Here is a 16680-nt window from a genome sequence, read left to right as displayed (position 1 = left end):
AACATGAATGAAAAATAAATTGTTTTCCATATAAATGAAAGGAGGGCATTCAATTCATACTTTATGGTCAACAATATAGGCGAAATAGCTTGATTATGAGGACATTTAATTCATACATGGTAATGAGATCCAGAACATTTAGAACAACAGAAATTTTGATTAAGGGCTCATCTTTAGTTTTATAAGGATCTAAGGCACAAAGGAGGTATTAATGCATATCCTTCTATGTATTAAATAATTACACAATTTCTAAACAGACTGATGCATGTAATTTTTGAAGGATATGAAGTGGGCAAATGATGCTTTATCTAACCTTTATCATTTTTTAACTAATGATTTTGTTAGATTGAATTGGATGCCACACAGAACACAACTGAGTGATTAATAATATAAAAAGCTGTAAAAGTGTCATACCAGCTATTAAATATATCAGCATTGCAATCATTATATTTCCAAAATTAGGAAGAATCACTATTTGTAAATAGTCATCTATGATTGACAAGTTATCAGAATCACAAGTCTATAAGAAAAAAAGAAACAATGATCTGAAAAATACTGATGCAATCCATTGAAAGGATGCCAAAGAAACACAAGAGATGTTCATTTTAAAAATATTCAGAACAGAAAATTAACTCTTTTTCTTATACTTTTGGGTTGAAATGATACTAAGTGGACATGAAAAATAGATGGAAAGCAACAGACCGCTATGAGTCTAACTGTATAAGGATTACCACAGCAACAAAGCACAAATTATTCATGAAACATGATATCAAAACAAACTATTCATTTAGTAAAAAACAAAATGAAAAACACTAAGCTGTGCCCATGAAACAGTGAATTCAATTTGACACAGTGCATTTGTTGCTGGCTTCTCCAAGCTTCTGTGCAATTGTCTCATTCCATTTTTTAAGCCATGGATGGAACAAACCAAGAGAAGAATTCTAATAATTTAAATCCACAAACATCAACACCCAAACAGTCTCCCACCTTTCTTCTTGAACCCATGGATCAACCAATCTAATAGCAACTCAACAGTGATGGGATAGTCGATCGGTATGAGTTGCTCGATCATCAATCACTCAACAGGAGAAGCACACAAAAGGCAAATGCCAGCCATATCTACATCAGTAAGTTATCGATTCATAAACTTACAAAGAAGTGAACCAGCAGCAACAGGAAGCAAGATTCTACATCACGAGTGCTCTGGTCAAGAGGAAGGGTAAAGCAGAACTGTTTGTGACATTGACAACTCCTCCAAGCTCCAAGCAATGACTGAGGAAGGTAAATAACACATGTGCCCATGTGTTGGCTCATGAATGATCTGTAATGAGGCCAAAGTGTTCGATGGCAGCACCCTTCCACCATTGTACTGCCCCCCTCATTTATGTCCCTCTGCTCTCCAAGTACTACTTGCTCGTCTCATTTAGATTTGCAGTGACCGCAGCGTAATCCCACACAAGATTCCTCCCTGCATCCTGACAAAGCCAGTCTTAATCCATCAGTGCTTAATCTGCTAATACTGACTAATTGAGCAGACAAAAACCTCCAATCAGAGCAGTCCATGAATTCCAGTGAGAGTCATATATGGTACTAGAAAGATGGTCCTGCGGTGGTCCATCACCGCGAGTGCCCCAAGAGATGATAAAAAATGGAGCAGCCGAATTACTTTAGAATTATTATCAGAATTAATGTTTTTAAACTCCAAACTTTCCATTAATTAAAGTTCAGATTGGAAGGAACGATGAGAGATTTAGAGTGCAATCTACAAATGGTCCGTTCACTTTATTGTGAAGAGAAGCAATATGCCCCTTATCCTATGATCTAACATGGATTCCTTCTTCTTTTTCTGTTCCCATGCAGCTACTACCTCTATGACACCCCATCTCGTACGTTGAGTGAAAAAGGAAGCTACAGGTAGCAATTGACATGGAGATGAGTAGTACACTGCAGTTCTTTCTCACCCTGTGCATGGCCGGAGCTTGCAGCCTGGCCTTCTACTTCTACTACAAGGCCTGGATCCGACCGCAGGCCATCCGCCGGAGGCTGAGGCATCAGGGCGTGGAAGGCCCGCCTCCTTCGTTCCCGTTCGGGAACTCGCTCGAGATGAAGAGGCTTGTCGCGGAGGCCAAAGGCAGAAGAGGTCGAGGAGGAGGAGAAACTGCTGAAATCAAACATGACTACACTCCTTTGGTATTTCCCTACTTCGAGCATTGGAGGAAAGTTTACGGTATGAAACAATCAATTCACTACATGCTTTAATCTTTCAAACCTTTCTTCCTTTACAGATTATTACTAATATATGCATGCATTGAATTACTCCCAAGTTAAAAGCATTTTTCGAGAAGAACAGAGCTGAAATGAACATTATATCCTTAAAAATAATGTAGCCAAGAGTTGGAATGCAAGATCAAAAGGCTGAATTCATTGTCACTGTCTTTAGTTCGTAGTTGATGATGTGAAGAGAGAGAGAGAGAGAGAGAGGGTGTGGGGATAAGAATTAATGCTACCTGTTCTTCCAGTTTAGAATCAAATTTGGATAGGTCTTACAATTGGCGAGAAAGGCATTTTGTTAGCGTCCCTTATCGAACGTTTCTTCAGTGTGGACGAAAGAGAATGGGAGTTCAAAAGTAGGACCAAAGTTGATGGCTTGGCTTAGCTTCCATCTTTTATCTCTTCCCAGTTGAACAGCAAAAGGGAGAGGCAGTAGACTAGTAGGAGGAGTTTTTTTATTATTATTTTTATTGTAGAAAGTCGATGAGGAAGGAGAGGAGATTCTTGGGAATATATTGAAAAGGATACGTGTAGGTGACCGGGCATTAATTAACCCAAGAACAAAAAGGGTAATTGCTGTCAAATTGAATAACCATGCAGGTCCAGTGTTTTCATATTCAATGGGCAATGTTGTTGCATTACACGTGAGCCACCCTGATGTGGTGAAGGAGATCAGCCTCTGTTCTTCCTCCGATTTGGGGAAGGCCACTTACTTGAAGAAGACCCATGAGCCTCTGTTCGGTCAAGGCATTCTGAAATCCAACGGCGAGTCTTGGTCTCGCCAAAGAAAGATCATTGCTCCGGAGTTCTTCTCTGACAAAGTCAAGGTATAGCTGTACGTAATTCTTAATCGACTCTTTTGCGCATGAAATCTTGACTGACTGAGCGGCTCCGATGCTGCATGCAGGGGATGGTGGAGTTGATGGTGGACTCGGCAACTCCATTGCTGAGGTCTTGGCAAGAGAGAGTTGATCTCGCGGGGGGAACTGCGGAGATAAATATTGATGATGATTTGAGACGCTACTCTGCGGATGTGATCTCGAGTACATGTTTTGGGAGCAATTACGCGAGGGGGAAAGAGATTTTTCAGAAACTAAGAGCTCTGCAGAACGCCGTCGCAACACCCAATCTTTTTGCCGAAATCACTGGATTAAGGTCTCGTTGTTCTTTAATTGATGTTATTTGGTTTCAAAATCGAAGGATCAATGCGAGATATTGTTGATCTGACAGATGCATACCGACGAAGCGAGCGCGGGAGGTGCAGAATCTGAACAGAGAGGTGAACGCTCTGATCTTGAGGGCAGTGAAGGAGGAGGAGGAGGGCGGAGGAGGAGAGCCGCGGAGGCCTACGCAGAGGAACCTTCTGCAGGCCATCCTTCGAAGTGCGAGCGAGAGCCTCGATTTCTCCGATAGGTTCGTGGTGGACAACTGCAAGAATATATATTTCGCCGGCCATGAAACGACGGCGGTGGCCGCCAGTTGGTGCCTCATGCTTCTGGCGTTGCACCCTGAGTGGCAAGCCCGGGCGCGCACCGAGGCGGTGGAGGTCTGCGGCCGCGGCGGCCGGTCGCTGGACGCGAATGCGCTGCAGAAGATGAAGATAGTACGTATACCGTATACGAAAGAATTTTAGTTTTGCACCCTCATCTTTATTTTATTTTCACATGCCCCTTATAGTTGATAAATCGTACGATATTTATATAATATGATGATAAAATAAACATAATAAAATTATAAAAAAATAATACAAGAATTATATATTTATTAATTATCTCGACATTAATTAATTTAATCGAATCGCAGTTGACGATGGTGATCCAGGAGACGCTGAGGCTGTACCCTCCCGGCGCGTTCGTGGCCCGGGAGGCGCTTAGGGACGTTGACCTCGCCGGCGTCCGCGTCCCCTCCGGCGTCAACATCTACGTCCCAGTCTCCGTCCTCCACCACGGCGCCGCCACCTGGGGCCCCGATCCCCACCGCTTCGACCCCGGCCGATTCGCCCGCGGCGGCTCCTCCTCCACCCCCACCAGCCGCCGCCTGCCGCACACCTACCTGCCCTTCGGCGCCGGTCCGCGCACCTGCCTCGGCCAAAACTTCGCCATGGCCGAGCTCAAGGTCGTTCTCTCGCTTCTCCTTCTCCAGTTTGCCTTCGATCTCTCGCCGGCGTATTGCCACTCACCTTGCATGAGGCTGATCGTGGAGCCCGAGTACGGAGTGAAGCTGCTGGTCAAAAAAGCGCACGTTGACTCCGGTACTAAATAATTTGGAGCTCGCCCATCTATCTCGGTCATTAATTATTGATTAATATGATTAGGAATTAGCTTCCATATTTAAACTTTGCTTGCAATTAATAATCACTTCCGTGTTAACGGTGGAAAAGGTGATAACGTAAAGTTGACTAGTGAATGGGGAGAGCAAGAACTTGACTAGTATTAGTCAACTGTCCATCCTCGAGGAACAATCCCATAATGTTAATATACTATTATGAAGTGGCTTTATGCTAAAGTAGAAAAAAAAACTAAACAAAAACCATAATCCAACACAATGAATGATGAACTTAAGTTTAATTTATTTCCAAATTAAAGCTTCAAATGTAGCATAAAGAATATTACATGAAACGATCGACTCAAAAAAGAATTACATTAATTAATTTGAAAGGAAAAGTGAATTATAATAGCATGCATCATAATCCGTCGCAAGTATCGTACAACTCATATCGCCCAAATCCAATCGCCGTTTGCAGTTGCTTGCTCAGAGCAATTATTTAACGTCTCCATTAGATCACATACGGCGGTGGCAAGGGCAATCCGACTACAGCGCCGCAGAGCAACGCGTTATCCGGCATGTTGTATTCATCCCTCAGCGACCTCACCGGAGACAACACGCTCACGTAGACCTGCTGCCCGAGGTAGTGCCTTTCCCACATCTCCGACCGCAGGTTCCAAACCCCGGCGTTGTCGAACGTCAGCGCGATCGCCGTCCATGACCTCGGGTACACCTGAATCGTGTGCCTGCTCACAGTGTCCAGAAGGTTGTACGTGCTCCGTCTCGCCGGATTCCACTTCCCGTGTCCCATTCTGCCGAGCCCCAAAGGAAAGGAACAGAGTAAGAGGAGAATAGGAATTTGCAGAGATTGATTTATCGATTTGTGTAATCAATTAGTTACCCGAGGGGGAAGAAGGAGTAGCCATCCAAATGGTAGCACTGGATGCTCCTCTCCGGATTCTGGAGGATGATCTCGATGTAGTCTCTAAAGGTGGCCTTAATGACGTTAGGCGCGATCTTGATGGCGTTCATCGCTTCCGGCGCCGGGTCGTCGGAGATGATGTTGTACTGGAACACCTTATCGGCGATTTCGAAATACTCGGCGAGCTTGAGAGGGGTGGTGGGATTGTCATGCGACACTCCGTTAATCGCGTAGCGGCGCTTGCCGTCGACGAGCCCGACGGAGCTGAGGAGCTTGATGGTGCGCGTGATGTTGATGCCGCCGTAGTGGTAAGAACCCTGGGGGTTGGGGCGGGCAGCGCTGGCCGTGAGGTTCCACCGGAAGGAGCGCCACTGATTGAGGGACCAGGCCCAGCCGATGGGGGCCGCCGGGATATCCGACGACGGCGGGGTGGTGGAGCCGGCGTAACGGATGATGCCGGTGGCGTTGCGGGAGTACTTGGTGAAGCGGGCGGAGGTGGCCATGTAATAGTCGCCGGGGGTCTTGTCGGCGGTGACGAGAACAGAGAGGCACTGGCCGACGTGGACGTCGAGAGAATCGTACTCGTTCTGCACCGTGTGCGATCCGTCCATCTCCACCAGCTTCATGACGTGGCTCTGAATCCGGAAGTTGAGCGCCAGCTTGAGTCCCACGTTGCAGATGCGGTACCGGTACGTCTTGCCGGCCTCCATGGTGAACATTGGCTGGTCGTCCTTGCCGGAAGCGTCCTTGCCGGTCTTCCCGTTGATGAGGACGCCGTTGGGGTTGCCGATGTTCTGGCCGGCATCGAGGGTGGAAGCCATCACCTTGTGGCTCTTGGTGTACCAGTCGCCGATGAGTACGGTGTAGTCGTCAGCAGGGGGGTCAAAGGGGACGGGGATGAGGAGGCGGCTGTTGATACGGAGGCCGCCGAAGCCGCCGACGGCCCGTTGCATACCGGTGGAGGGGAAGTAGAAGAAACTCCCGATTTGATCCTTCACTTGAAAATGATACGTGAAGTTCTTGCCCGGAGGGATGGGGCAGTTGGTTCCCGGCATGCCATCTTGCCATGAATTCTTCCTCTGCTGGATGCCATTCCTGATCCAATCACACAAATCGATACAAACAAAATTCAATTTTGATCAATTAGAAAAACGGCTAAGTGATTCAGAAAACGAACCATGTGAAGAGGAAGGGCTCGTCGATGTTATTGAAGACGTTGATGACGACGTTGTTGTTGCTGGAGGAGTTGATGTTGGGGCCGGGGAACTGATCGTTGATGAGGATGACTTGTTGGGGGACGCCGAGAGGAGACAGCGTGCCGTAGGTGATCTTCCAGGTGAAGAAGAGATAAGGATCCTCGGCGTGCACTGCCGGCGAGATGAAGGCGAGAAGACAAATGCACGCAAGGAGAGCGGTCGCCGACGGCGACGGCTTCGTCATGGCTAAGATTTGTTCCATTGTTCTCTGTTTGTTGCCGGTGTTGTGTTGGAATGGAACGAGGAGGAAGGAGAATGTGATGTGTGTTTATAGGTGAAGCGAAGGGAGGAGGTTGTTTTGGACGGCCACGCGGTGGAGCGCCGCTTCCAAGGAAGCTCCCGGTCGCTCGTTGCTCCGGCCTTCGCGTTCTACCTTTATTTTTTTAAAAAAAAACTTGTTAAATATAGAAATAGGCATCGAAGGTGCTTTTTGACCCTTTTTGGTTAAAGATCTTATGGGGGATATTTATTAAATTAGATTTTTCAAGAGAAATCATTTTAGCCATTACATTAAAAAAGAAAAAAAAAATCCACCATTAGGGTTTTTCATTGGCCCCTAGGATAGATCGAGAAATATACGTAGCGGCCAATCCAAAAATTCAATATTTTTTTATTGCATCCTCATTTGGAAAAAAAATTTCTACAAATACGAACTATGAATATCTAGATGATAATCTGAATGTCCTACCGTGACACCGTAGCCCCGGGACTTAGCCATTACATTTTAGATACTATAATTGTTGTTTTTTTTCAATTAAAAAATGGTTGTGTTTTTTAGTTATTTAATGAACGCTTGAAAATGAACCCAAAGCAGAGACTATTGGTTCGTTGATCCTGTCAAAACTTCGGATATGGTATATTCTGAGTGGCCAACAGGTAATATGAAACTGATGCTCGGTTGTTCACAATAAAGATAGTGTTATTCGGATGAACCTTTTAAAGTAAGACCAATAGTATAAAATTGGACGGACTTAAATTTGACTGGGCTATGGGGCACAACTCCTTATATATTTGTAGGGACGAAGTCAAAAGGGAGTGATAGTGGCAGTCGTGCCCCCTTAATTTTTAACTATAAGAAGTGAATGAAGTATAGGGATAGAGAGTGAAAGAGAGGTGAATGGAAGATAACGACATGGTCGTCTCCCCTCAACATAAATATATATATTTCACCCCCTCGATATGAAATTCCTAGCTCTGTCCCTGTATCTTTGGGTATAACTCCCTATATAAATCCAGAGAGACCAAGAGCCGGTCGAACATAAAAGACTCAGTGTCCCACTCATCATTTTTGTTCTTCATACAAGTAGAACTCCTTCCATTAACCGAGGCAGACTAAGAGTTGGCCGAATTTACGAGGTTTAGTCCTTCATTCTTCAAGCATAAGTCTCTTAACATACGGTCGGTTGGCCTCATATCTGATTTGTCTTAAGGGACTTAGCGCTCCACTCCTCAGTGCCAAGATACACAGAATACGACTGGTCGACCCTAGAGATGGTCAGACTTAAGGGATTTAGCTTCCAACTCTCGGTATATAGCTGTTTAGTCCAAGAGTCAGTTGAACTTCCGAGACGTGGTTCCCCATTTCTCAGGTCGACTATGAAGTCGGTCGAGTCTTCGGATCTTAGTTACCCACTTCTCATGTACAAGCCTCCTGGTTAGTCAGACCTCCTCTAAGAGATAATATTATCAGGAAATCACAACATCTTCTCAGAGAATATTAGCTACTCGACAGGGAATAATATTCCACCACTAAAACATATACAGGAAACAGAACCTTTCTTCGAGAATGGTCGTACAACCTCCATTATCTGGTATTACTTGACATAGTCTGACATCAAATATTCTTAGTCGCCTCATAGTTACAAAAGATAGTTCATGTGCATTAAACGGGGCCTTCCTCGAATGGTGGTCATACATATTCCATAACTTGATATATTCTGACACTAGACATATATTCTCTGACACCTCATTATTACGTTCTGAGGGTGTTGGTTGGTCTTAGGAAGATCGTACCGGTTTCACTGTACAAAAATTTTATACAAGTGTCGAACCTTTCCTAAACAACCTATTGTGTTCTTTAGAAATTAAATTAGGAATTGTAAACGGAACTTAACACTATTGATCCAAATCCACCTATGTTATAAAGTTGATTAAATATTTATTTCTAAAATCGGCTCCCAGGTCAAACATGGCGAGGCACTAGGCTTTCTTGGGTATGAGATCATCCACCACTGCCTCGACAAAGCCTTTAATAGAAATTCAATATTTAATTTCATAAAATAACATTAGGTTTAACCGAAAAGAACAATCGAATCACAAATCTGAAAAACAAAACAAAAGAAACACAACTTCGAAACAAATCCGAAACTCTAGAATCATATGCCTCTTGTGTTTGGAATTCATACAAAGAAGAACTAGCATGATGCGGAAAATAATTACTAGTTATACCTCTTCTTTGTATGCTAATAACCTCGAGATCTTCTGCCATATTCATCGCCTCCTCTTGGACGTCGTGTGGGCGACGATCCTCCAAGATGAACACCACACAAAAACTCCTCCTCCTTCTCTAAGTTTCGGCCACCACCACCACCAAGGAACAAAGAGAGCAAGGGGAAAGGAAAAGTGAGAGGGCCGACCACAAGAGGGAGCACAAGCAAAAGAATAAGAATTGATTCAATCTCTACTTCTCCTCTTCTTCTCCTTCTCTTTGTATCCGACCACACAAAGCAACCACAAGAGGTGGTCGGCCCTAGTATGAAGAGAGGCAAGGGCTGGCCCTTAGGAGAAGACTAGAGAGAAGAGAGAAAAGAATAGCATCCTTCATGAGGCCTCTCCCCTTCCTTCTTTTATAATACTTGCCCAAGACAAATAAGGAAAGATTTTTACAAAAAATTAAAATCTTCCTCTTGTTTTTCCTTTCCTCATTTTTAATTCCTTTTTTCTACTCTTGATTGATTTAATTGATTGGTCGGCCCCTTGCTTGGGCACCAAGCAAGGGTGGCCGGCCCTAAAAAGAGGAAGAAAAAATCTTGTAAAAATTTTATAAGCAAGGAAGGAAAACTCTTATAAAATTTTACAAGCTCTCTTTTAATTTCCTAATGTGGATGTTAAAAAAAGGAAAGTTTTAAAAAATTAAAACCAAGTTTTAAAATTTAAAACTTCTCTTCTAAAATTTCCTTTTTTAACATGGTTACAAAAAAGGAAAGTTTCAAATTTAAAACTCTCTTCCTTTTTTCTAAAAACCATGAGGATGGTTAAAAAATGAAAGTTTTAAAACTTTTAAACTTTCTTTTAAACCATGTGGCCTAATTCAAATAAGGAAAGTTTTATAATTTTAAAATTCCTCTTTTTAAAACTTGTAGATATCTACAAAGAGAAGATTTTAAAAATTCAAAACACCCCTCCTAATTTTAATTATGTGGCCGGCCCCTTCATGAAGCATATGGCCGGCCACCTTAAGGAGAATATGGCCGGCCCCTTTGGCTTGGTCACCAAGTCATGGGCCGACCTCTTCTTGGACACCAAGATGGACTTCTCATGAGTGGTTATGAGGCATTAATGAGGCTACGACAGGGACCTAGAGGAGAAATTGGTTTTGACCTCTCGACGAGCTTGAGTATCCCGTGTTCGCCCCGAACACACAACTCAAGTTCATCAATAATAACTCATTCCACTAGAGAGTTATTATTGCACTATCCCACCAATCCCAAATTACATTATGGGCTCATTCTTATCATGAGTGTGTTAGTCTCCCTGTGTTTAAGATATCGAAAGTCTATTAATTAAATGAGTTACTGACAACTCACTTTAATTAATTTCTTAATCCAAGAGTAGTACCACTCAACCTTATTGTCATGTCGGATTAAGTCCACCTGCAGGGTTTAACATGACAATCCTTATGAGCTCCTCTTGGGGGCATTCTCAACCTAGATCACTAGGACACAGTTTCCTTCTATAATCAACAACACACACTATAAATAATATCATTTCCCAACTTATCGGGCTTATTGATTTATCGAACTAAATCGCACCCTTTGATAAATCAAAGAAATAAATATTAAGTATATGGGCTTGTTGTTATATTAGAATTAAGAGCACACACTTCCATAATAATAGAGGTATTGTTCTTTTATTTAGTCAGTATAAAAAGAAACTACCTCAAATGGTCCTGCTCAATACACTCATAGTGCACTAGTGTAATTTATCAGTCAAGATAAACTAATACTTAATTACACTACGACTATTCCAATGGTTTGTTTCTTTCCATCTCAGTCGTGAGCTACTATTTATAATTTATAAGGAATTGATAACATGATCTTCTGTGTGTGACACCACACACCATGTTATCTACAATATAAATCAATTGAATAACTACACTTATCATATAAATGTAGATATTGACCAATGTGATTCTTTTATTTCAAATATAAATGTTTACAAAAAGCTAGGCTTTTAGTATACACTCTAATTGAGGGTCAGTATAAAAAGGAATTCTCTCTGTTAGCCATGTATGTTCTCACACGTTAAAAAATATGCACGTATCCATTCCACTTTTCATCTTCTTCTCCACTTTTTGCTCGTCTATTGTACTAACTTGAGCGTCGAAGTGTATACGCCAGGGACCCCTCCCTAGTTCTTGCTCTAATGCTCCCCTTTGCTCTCTTTGTAGTGTGTGTAGGAAGGAGTGCCAAAAAGGAGTGTCAAGTATCATCTCTTCTCCATCTTAGGGTCTTCTCCTAGTCAACGACAGAGTCATCTGCCCAATGCATCATCTCCACCGCTTTTAGACAGGATCAAATTTGACACCATCTATGGGAACTTCGCCTGAGTCTAAAATGCAGAGATGGATGAGACTGGGCGATTCACTACAGTCACCTTGTCACAGAAAGATTTGGAGTTGCTAATAGTAGCTCGAGAACAAAAGTTAGTGTAACAATAGCAACAATAAGCAATAACCAGTGGTCCTTTACCGCACAACTTGGCCGCATCGATAAGGAACCCTCACACAGAACAAGAGTTCCGAGTAGAAGGTCTAACTGGGTTCCAGTCAGTCCCTCCTCCGCCAATGGCTGGATTCATACAAGCACCTACATAGCCAATCAGTCTGCCACCTGTGTCACCATCCCCGGTTGCCTATCACCAGACATTATTCTACACGTCTTTCAAGAAGATGGACTGAGTATAAAGGCCTCAAGCATCATCTTTTGGAAATGCTTCAATTCGAGATCCATGAAAAGGAAAGACTTAGGTCCTTAGTGGCTCTCCTGAACAGATTAGCATGTCGTTCTTCCAAGAAATACTGGAGAATAAATTGTCAAGTCACTTCCGACCCTTGACGGTAGGGGAATATAGAGGGGCAACAGATTAAGAGGACCACCTCCTCAAGTTTGAAAATATAGTTATCCTTCACCAGTATACAGATGATGTAAAGTGTCGAGTGTTTCTTACAACTCTCTCCTGCTTGGCATAGAGATGGCTTAACCGACTCCCAGCCGAGTCCATTTGTTGCTTCAAGGATTTTCACAAGGTATTCCTTCATCACTTCACCAGCAGTCGCCCGTTGAGCTTATTCTCGCTCAAACAAGGGTTTAAGGAGGCATTGAGAGCCTACATCAAAAAGTTCAACCAGGTAGTCATAGGTTTTTTTTTGGCCACCCCAGAGATTCTAGTAAGTGTATTCTCTCAAGGGCTTACAGATAACAATTTTTTTTCGATCCCTGGTCAAGAAGCCCCCCAAAGACTTCGACCGCCTACTTGGAAGGGTGATCAAGTATATTAATGTGGAGGAAGCACAATCCGTCCGGAAGAAGAAAGTAGGATTGCCTACTATTTCTGCACCTGAACGCCAAGCCCCACCTCCACCTCTTCCACACAAAGGACCCCGAGCAGGCCCTCCACCACATCCCCACGAGTAAAAGCCTCACATTGTACAGCATGTGGAAGCCGAGCGGATGCGATTCCCTGAAACCCCGATGGGCTATGAATTTTGCACCTATCATCAGTCAGAAACACATAATACTCAAGACTGCTATCATTATAATTAGGAGAAGCGTTGAATGACCAACCAAGATTTTGACAACGTTCTCCATCTCCCAACCATTGGCGTTACCAGCGATCGAACGGGATGCCCTGAAGAGATCATCAAGACACCGAGTGACGCCAACAAACGACCCAGTAGCAAGAGAACCGGACCCAAGCCCTAGCTTGAGTTGAACAGGAACGCCCCCCGACGCGGCAAGAAGAAAACTACAAAAATGTCACTCGAGGGATATTGGTATGATCGTAGGAGGCCCGATCGACGGAGATTCCTACCGAGCCCACAAGTCACACACTCATCGATTAAAAATCCATGTAGTCGGATGCAGCCAGGAACAAGCATAGGTGATGCAGGCTAAACCCGTGTTAAAGCCTAATATGATCCTTCAAACATTAAATGGACATAACTTTTGACTCAGGATTCAAAATCATGCTCTATCTATTGTCACATGTGTAGAATTCGAAAGCCTATATTTTTATGGATGAACCGTAATTGTCAAATTTTTAACCCCAAATTCCATTGTTTAAACTCTTTTAAGGGCATTTTTGCTATTTTTGGTCTTTTTTTTTTGAATATTTAAGGTAATTTTTATATTTCTGGTATTTTTTAGAGAGGATTTATCGTAATTTGTGTCTTGATTTAGTTAAGAGTATTAAGCTAATTACTTTTCTTTTTGGATAAAAATATATTTCCTTTCTTTATAAGATTAGAATTAAGATATGTTAATTGTAATTTTTTTCTTTATTTGAGTCTTAGGTTGTAGTCTATATAAGAGTTATGTTTAGATGTTGAGGGATCAACCCTCAAGCTTTAATAAAAAAAAAATTCTTGGAGGTTTCTCTTCTTGTCTTTTCTTCAATTTTCCTCTTCTCATCAATCCATAGGATAATCGCTATCCTATCTGGCGTTAGTTGATATCAGAGCCTGAGAAGGTCATCAACATATCTAATGGTGGGTTGTCGTGATCATAGTCGTGATCGCAACAACAAACAAGCTTCGATGGAGGAAGTTGGGCACCGTGGTCATAGCATCAAGGGCATAATAACAATTGAGGATTTACGGAGGTAAGTTGTAGATTTAACCCAACGTATGGTGGTGCAAGATCTTGAAGATTGTGAAATTTCACATTGTAGATCTAAGTCTTCCTTTGAGAACCCATATCCCTGGCAGGACTCATCTCAAGAACGCCATGGACAAGAGGAACTTGCTGGAGACTTCGGATTTTAGGATCTGTATGACACTTCATTGATAGAATCAACAAAGTAGAGCAGATCTTCGACTATAAGCGAGTTCCAAATTAGATGAAAGTGAATTTAATTGCCATCAGACTCAAAGGGCAAGCATCAGCATGGTGGGAACAGATGTAAAGCTCTCGGGTCAAATAAGGTAAACCCCAAATAACTATCTGGAAAGATATAAAGGAAAACATGAAGGAACACTTCCTTCCCTTTGCCTACATTCAATCTCTATTCTAGCGACTTCACTTATTAAGACAGGGTACAAGATTAGTCGACGAATATACAGAAGAGTTTTTTTAGTTGGTGGCCCGAAATAACCTATCCGAGACGGAGGAACAACAAGTGGCACGTTACTCAAGGGATATGTGCTTAGCCTTACAAGATATCGTTAGTCTTCATTCACTCTCGGCAGTGTCATAGGGCTTTTAGCATGTATTAGTGGCTAAAAAGTAACAAAATAGGAAACCAACAGGGAGAGGCGACCAGAATAATCGACCATCTCACCCTCAAAATTCTCATCCTTCACAGCAGTAGCCACCGTAGCATCTATCACAACGACCATCGCAGTGGTCATCACAGGTTTACTCTAAGACCCTTGTCAGATGTTATCAATATGGTGAACAAGGACATATGGTGCACCAATGCAAAAAACTCTCTTCTACTGATCGAAAGTGTAAAATCTTGTTGATCGAGGAAGAAGTGATAGAAGATACAATAATAATTGATGATCCAATGTATGAAGCAGCTGACGAAGTGATTTATGGTGATGGTCATGAGACTTTAGTCATTCATAAGAGTCTGCTGACTCCTAAGGATGATTTGAGGGACGAATGGTTGAGAATCAATATTTTTCATACTACCTGCACCATCACGGATAAAATATATAAGATGATTATTGACAACGATAGTTGTGAGAATGTAATATCCATAGAGGCTATCCAAAAATTATAATTGAAGACTGACCATCATCCTAAATCCTACAAGTTATCTTAGTTGAATAAAGAGAGTGAGGTACTAGTAGACCGACGATGCCTCGCTTCCTTTTCAATTGGTAAATATTTTGATAATGCTTGGTGTGATGTGGTGATCATGAATACATGTCATATATTGTTAGGGCAACCTTGACAATATGATCGCAATACTATTCTTGATGGGCAGAAGAATACCTAGACCCTTAACATTAAAGGAAAAAAAATTATGTCAGCACCATGACAGGAAGAAACTACTCCAATTCCAATAGTTAAAAAAAAAAATACTAATTTGCTTTATATATCCATATTTTTAGATGAAGTGGAGCAAAGAGTTGTATATGCTTTGCTATCATACCAAAGCATTGCTCTAACCATGGACGCTGAGTTACCAGCCGAAGTACAGCAGCTGCTAGCAAATTTTGATGAGCTGGTGTCGGAGGCTCTTCCTTCTAGGCTACCCACCTATGCGAGATATCCAATATTAGATTGACCTTGTTTCAAGGTCGAGTTTGCCTAATAGATGAGCTTATCTCCTTATACCTAAGGAAGTAGAAGAATTACAGTATCAGGTGGTGGAGTTGCTGGAAAAGGAACACATCCAAGAGAGCATGATCCCCTATGCAGTTCCTGGCCTACTAGTATTGAAGAAGGATGACTCGTGGCGTATGTGTGTCGATAACAGAGCCATCAACAAGCTTACAGTGAAATATAGATTTCCAATTCCCTGCTTGGGCAACATGTTGGACCAACTATTTGGTTCTAAGGTCTTCTAAAAATTGACCTTAAAAGTGGATACCACCATATCAGAATAAGACTTGGTGATAAATGGAAGATGATATTCAAAACGCAATATGGGCTATATGAGTGGATGGTCATGCCTACTATCCAATACACCTATTACCTTCATGAGATTTACACATCAGATCTTGTTGCCCTTTATGAGAAAGTTTGTGATGATATACTTTGATGACATCCTAGCTAGTTTATAGTCCGACATAGGCATCACACTTTGATCATCTCCATGCTGTCTTCAAAAAGTTAAAAACGGAGTGTTTATTTGTAAACAAGAAGAAGTGATCTTTTTTTACTACATCGGTAACTTTCCTCGATTTTATTGTATCTACTACTAGTGTATATGTAGATCAAACAAAGATAGATGCAGTCCGAGAGTGGCCTCAACCGAGGACCTTGCACGATGTTAGAAGCTTCCATGGCTTAGCTTCTTTCTACCGTTGATTCATTAGAAATTTTAGTACTCTGATTGCTCCTATCACTAAGTGTCTCAAGGGAAGGGATTTTAAATGGTCTAAAAAAGTAGAAGCTAGCTTTCAACTGATTAAATAAAGGATGATTGAAGTACCAATTCTGGCCCTTCTTGATTTTGATAGATTATTCGAGGTCAACTATGATGCATTCAATATACGTATCGGGGGTGTTCTAAGTCAATCTGGGTGACTAGTTGCTTTCTTCAATGAGAAGCTCTTTGGTCCAAGATGTTGGTGCGGGAAGCATCCAACGATCGAACCCAAGTTTTGATAATGACAAAGGATTCAAAGTTAAGTCTTGTTGTTATCTAACATGTAGAATGAGTGTTTCAGGAAAGTCCTAACTGCGGTTAGGCAGGTGAAAACCCTAGGGGGTGGTAACCCTAGGTTCTACGGGACGGTAACCCTAGGTGGAGAAAAGTCCTAGCTGCGGTTAGGCAAAGGGAAAACCCTAG

At 42.3% G+C, this 16680-nt stretch overlaps 2 protein-coding genes across 2 annotated transcripts; one reads left to right on the top strand and one right to left on the bottom strand.

Annotated features, from left to right (window-relative positions):
* The first annotated feature begins 1799 nt into the window (after window positions 1-1799).
* On the top strand, window positions 1800-4640 carry LOC122001146 (cytochrome P450 714B3-like). Its single transcript, XM_042555748.1, has 5 exons — window positions 1800-2227; window positions 2872-3098; window positions 3179-3426; window positions 3502-3874; window positions 4075-4640. The coding sequence occupies exons 1-5, from the start codon at window positions 1927-1929 to the stop codon at window positions 4531-4533; spliced, it is 1608 nt and encodes a 535-aa protein (XP_042411682.1). The 5' UTR covers window positions 1800-1926; the 3' UTR covers window positions 4534-4640.
* Window positions 4641-5047: 407 nt separating this feature from the next.
* LOC121999981 (L-ascorbate oxidase homolog) lies at window positions 5048-6949 on the bottom strand. Its single transcript, XM_042554572.1, has 3 exons — window positions 6636-6949; window positions 5438-6553; window positions 5048-5348 (listed from the first exon to the last, which is right to left on the bottom strand). Exons 1-3 carry the CDS (start codon window positions 6914-6916, stop codon window positions 5048-5050), a joined length of 1698 nt encoding a protein of 565 aa, XP_042410506.1. The 5' UTR covers window positions 6917-6949.
* Between the last annotated feature and the right edge of the window lie 9731 nt (window positions 6950-16680).

The sequence above is a fragment of the Zingiber officinale genome, chromosome 7A (genome assembly GCF_018446385.1).
Source record: "Zingiber officinale cultivar Zhangliang chromosome 7A, Zo_v1.1, whole genome shotgun sequence".
NCBI classification, from domain to species: domain Eukaryota; kingdom Viridiplantae; phylum Streptophyta; class Magnoliopsida; order Zingiberales; family Zingiberaceae; genus Zingiber; species Zingiber officinale.
The sequence above is the reverse complement of the archived record's forward strand: the minus strand, read 5'-3'. Positions and strand labels throughout refer to the sequence as shown.

Coding starts and splice junctions, on each gene's coding strand:
- LOC122001146 (XM_042555748.1), top strand. CDS start 1,927: ATGGAGATGAGTAGTACACTGCAGTTCTTTCTCACCCTGTGCATGGCC. Junction 2,228..2,871: donor GCATTGGAGGAAAGTTTACG/GTATGAAACAAT, acceptor ATAACCATGCAG/GTCCAGTGTTTTCATATTCA. Junction 3,875..4,074: donor CGCTGCAGAAGATGAAGATA/GTACGTATACCG, acceptor ATCGAATCGCAG/TTGACGATGGTGATCCAGGA.
- LOC121999981 (XM_042554572.1), bottom strand. CDS start 6,916: ATGGAACAAATCTTAGCCATGACGAAGCCGTCGCCGTCGGCGACCGCT. Junction 6,554..6,635: donor GAGCCCTTCCTCTTCACATG/GTTCGTTTTCTG, acceptor TGATTGGATCAG/GAATGGCATCCAGCAGAGGA. Junction 5,349..5,437: donor TACTCCTTCTTCCCCCTCGG/GTAACTAATTGA, acceptor GGGGCTCGGCAG/AATGGGACACGGGAAGTGGA.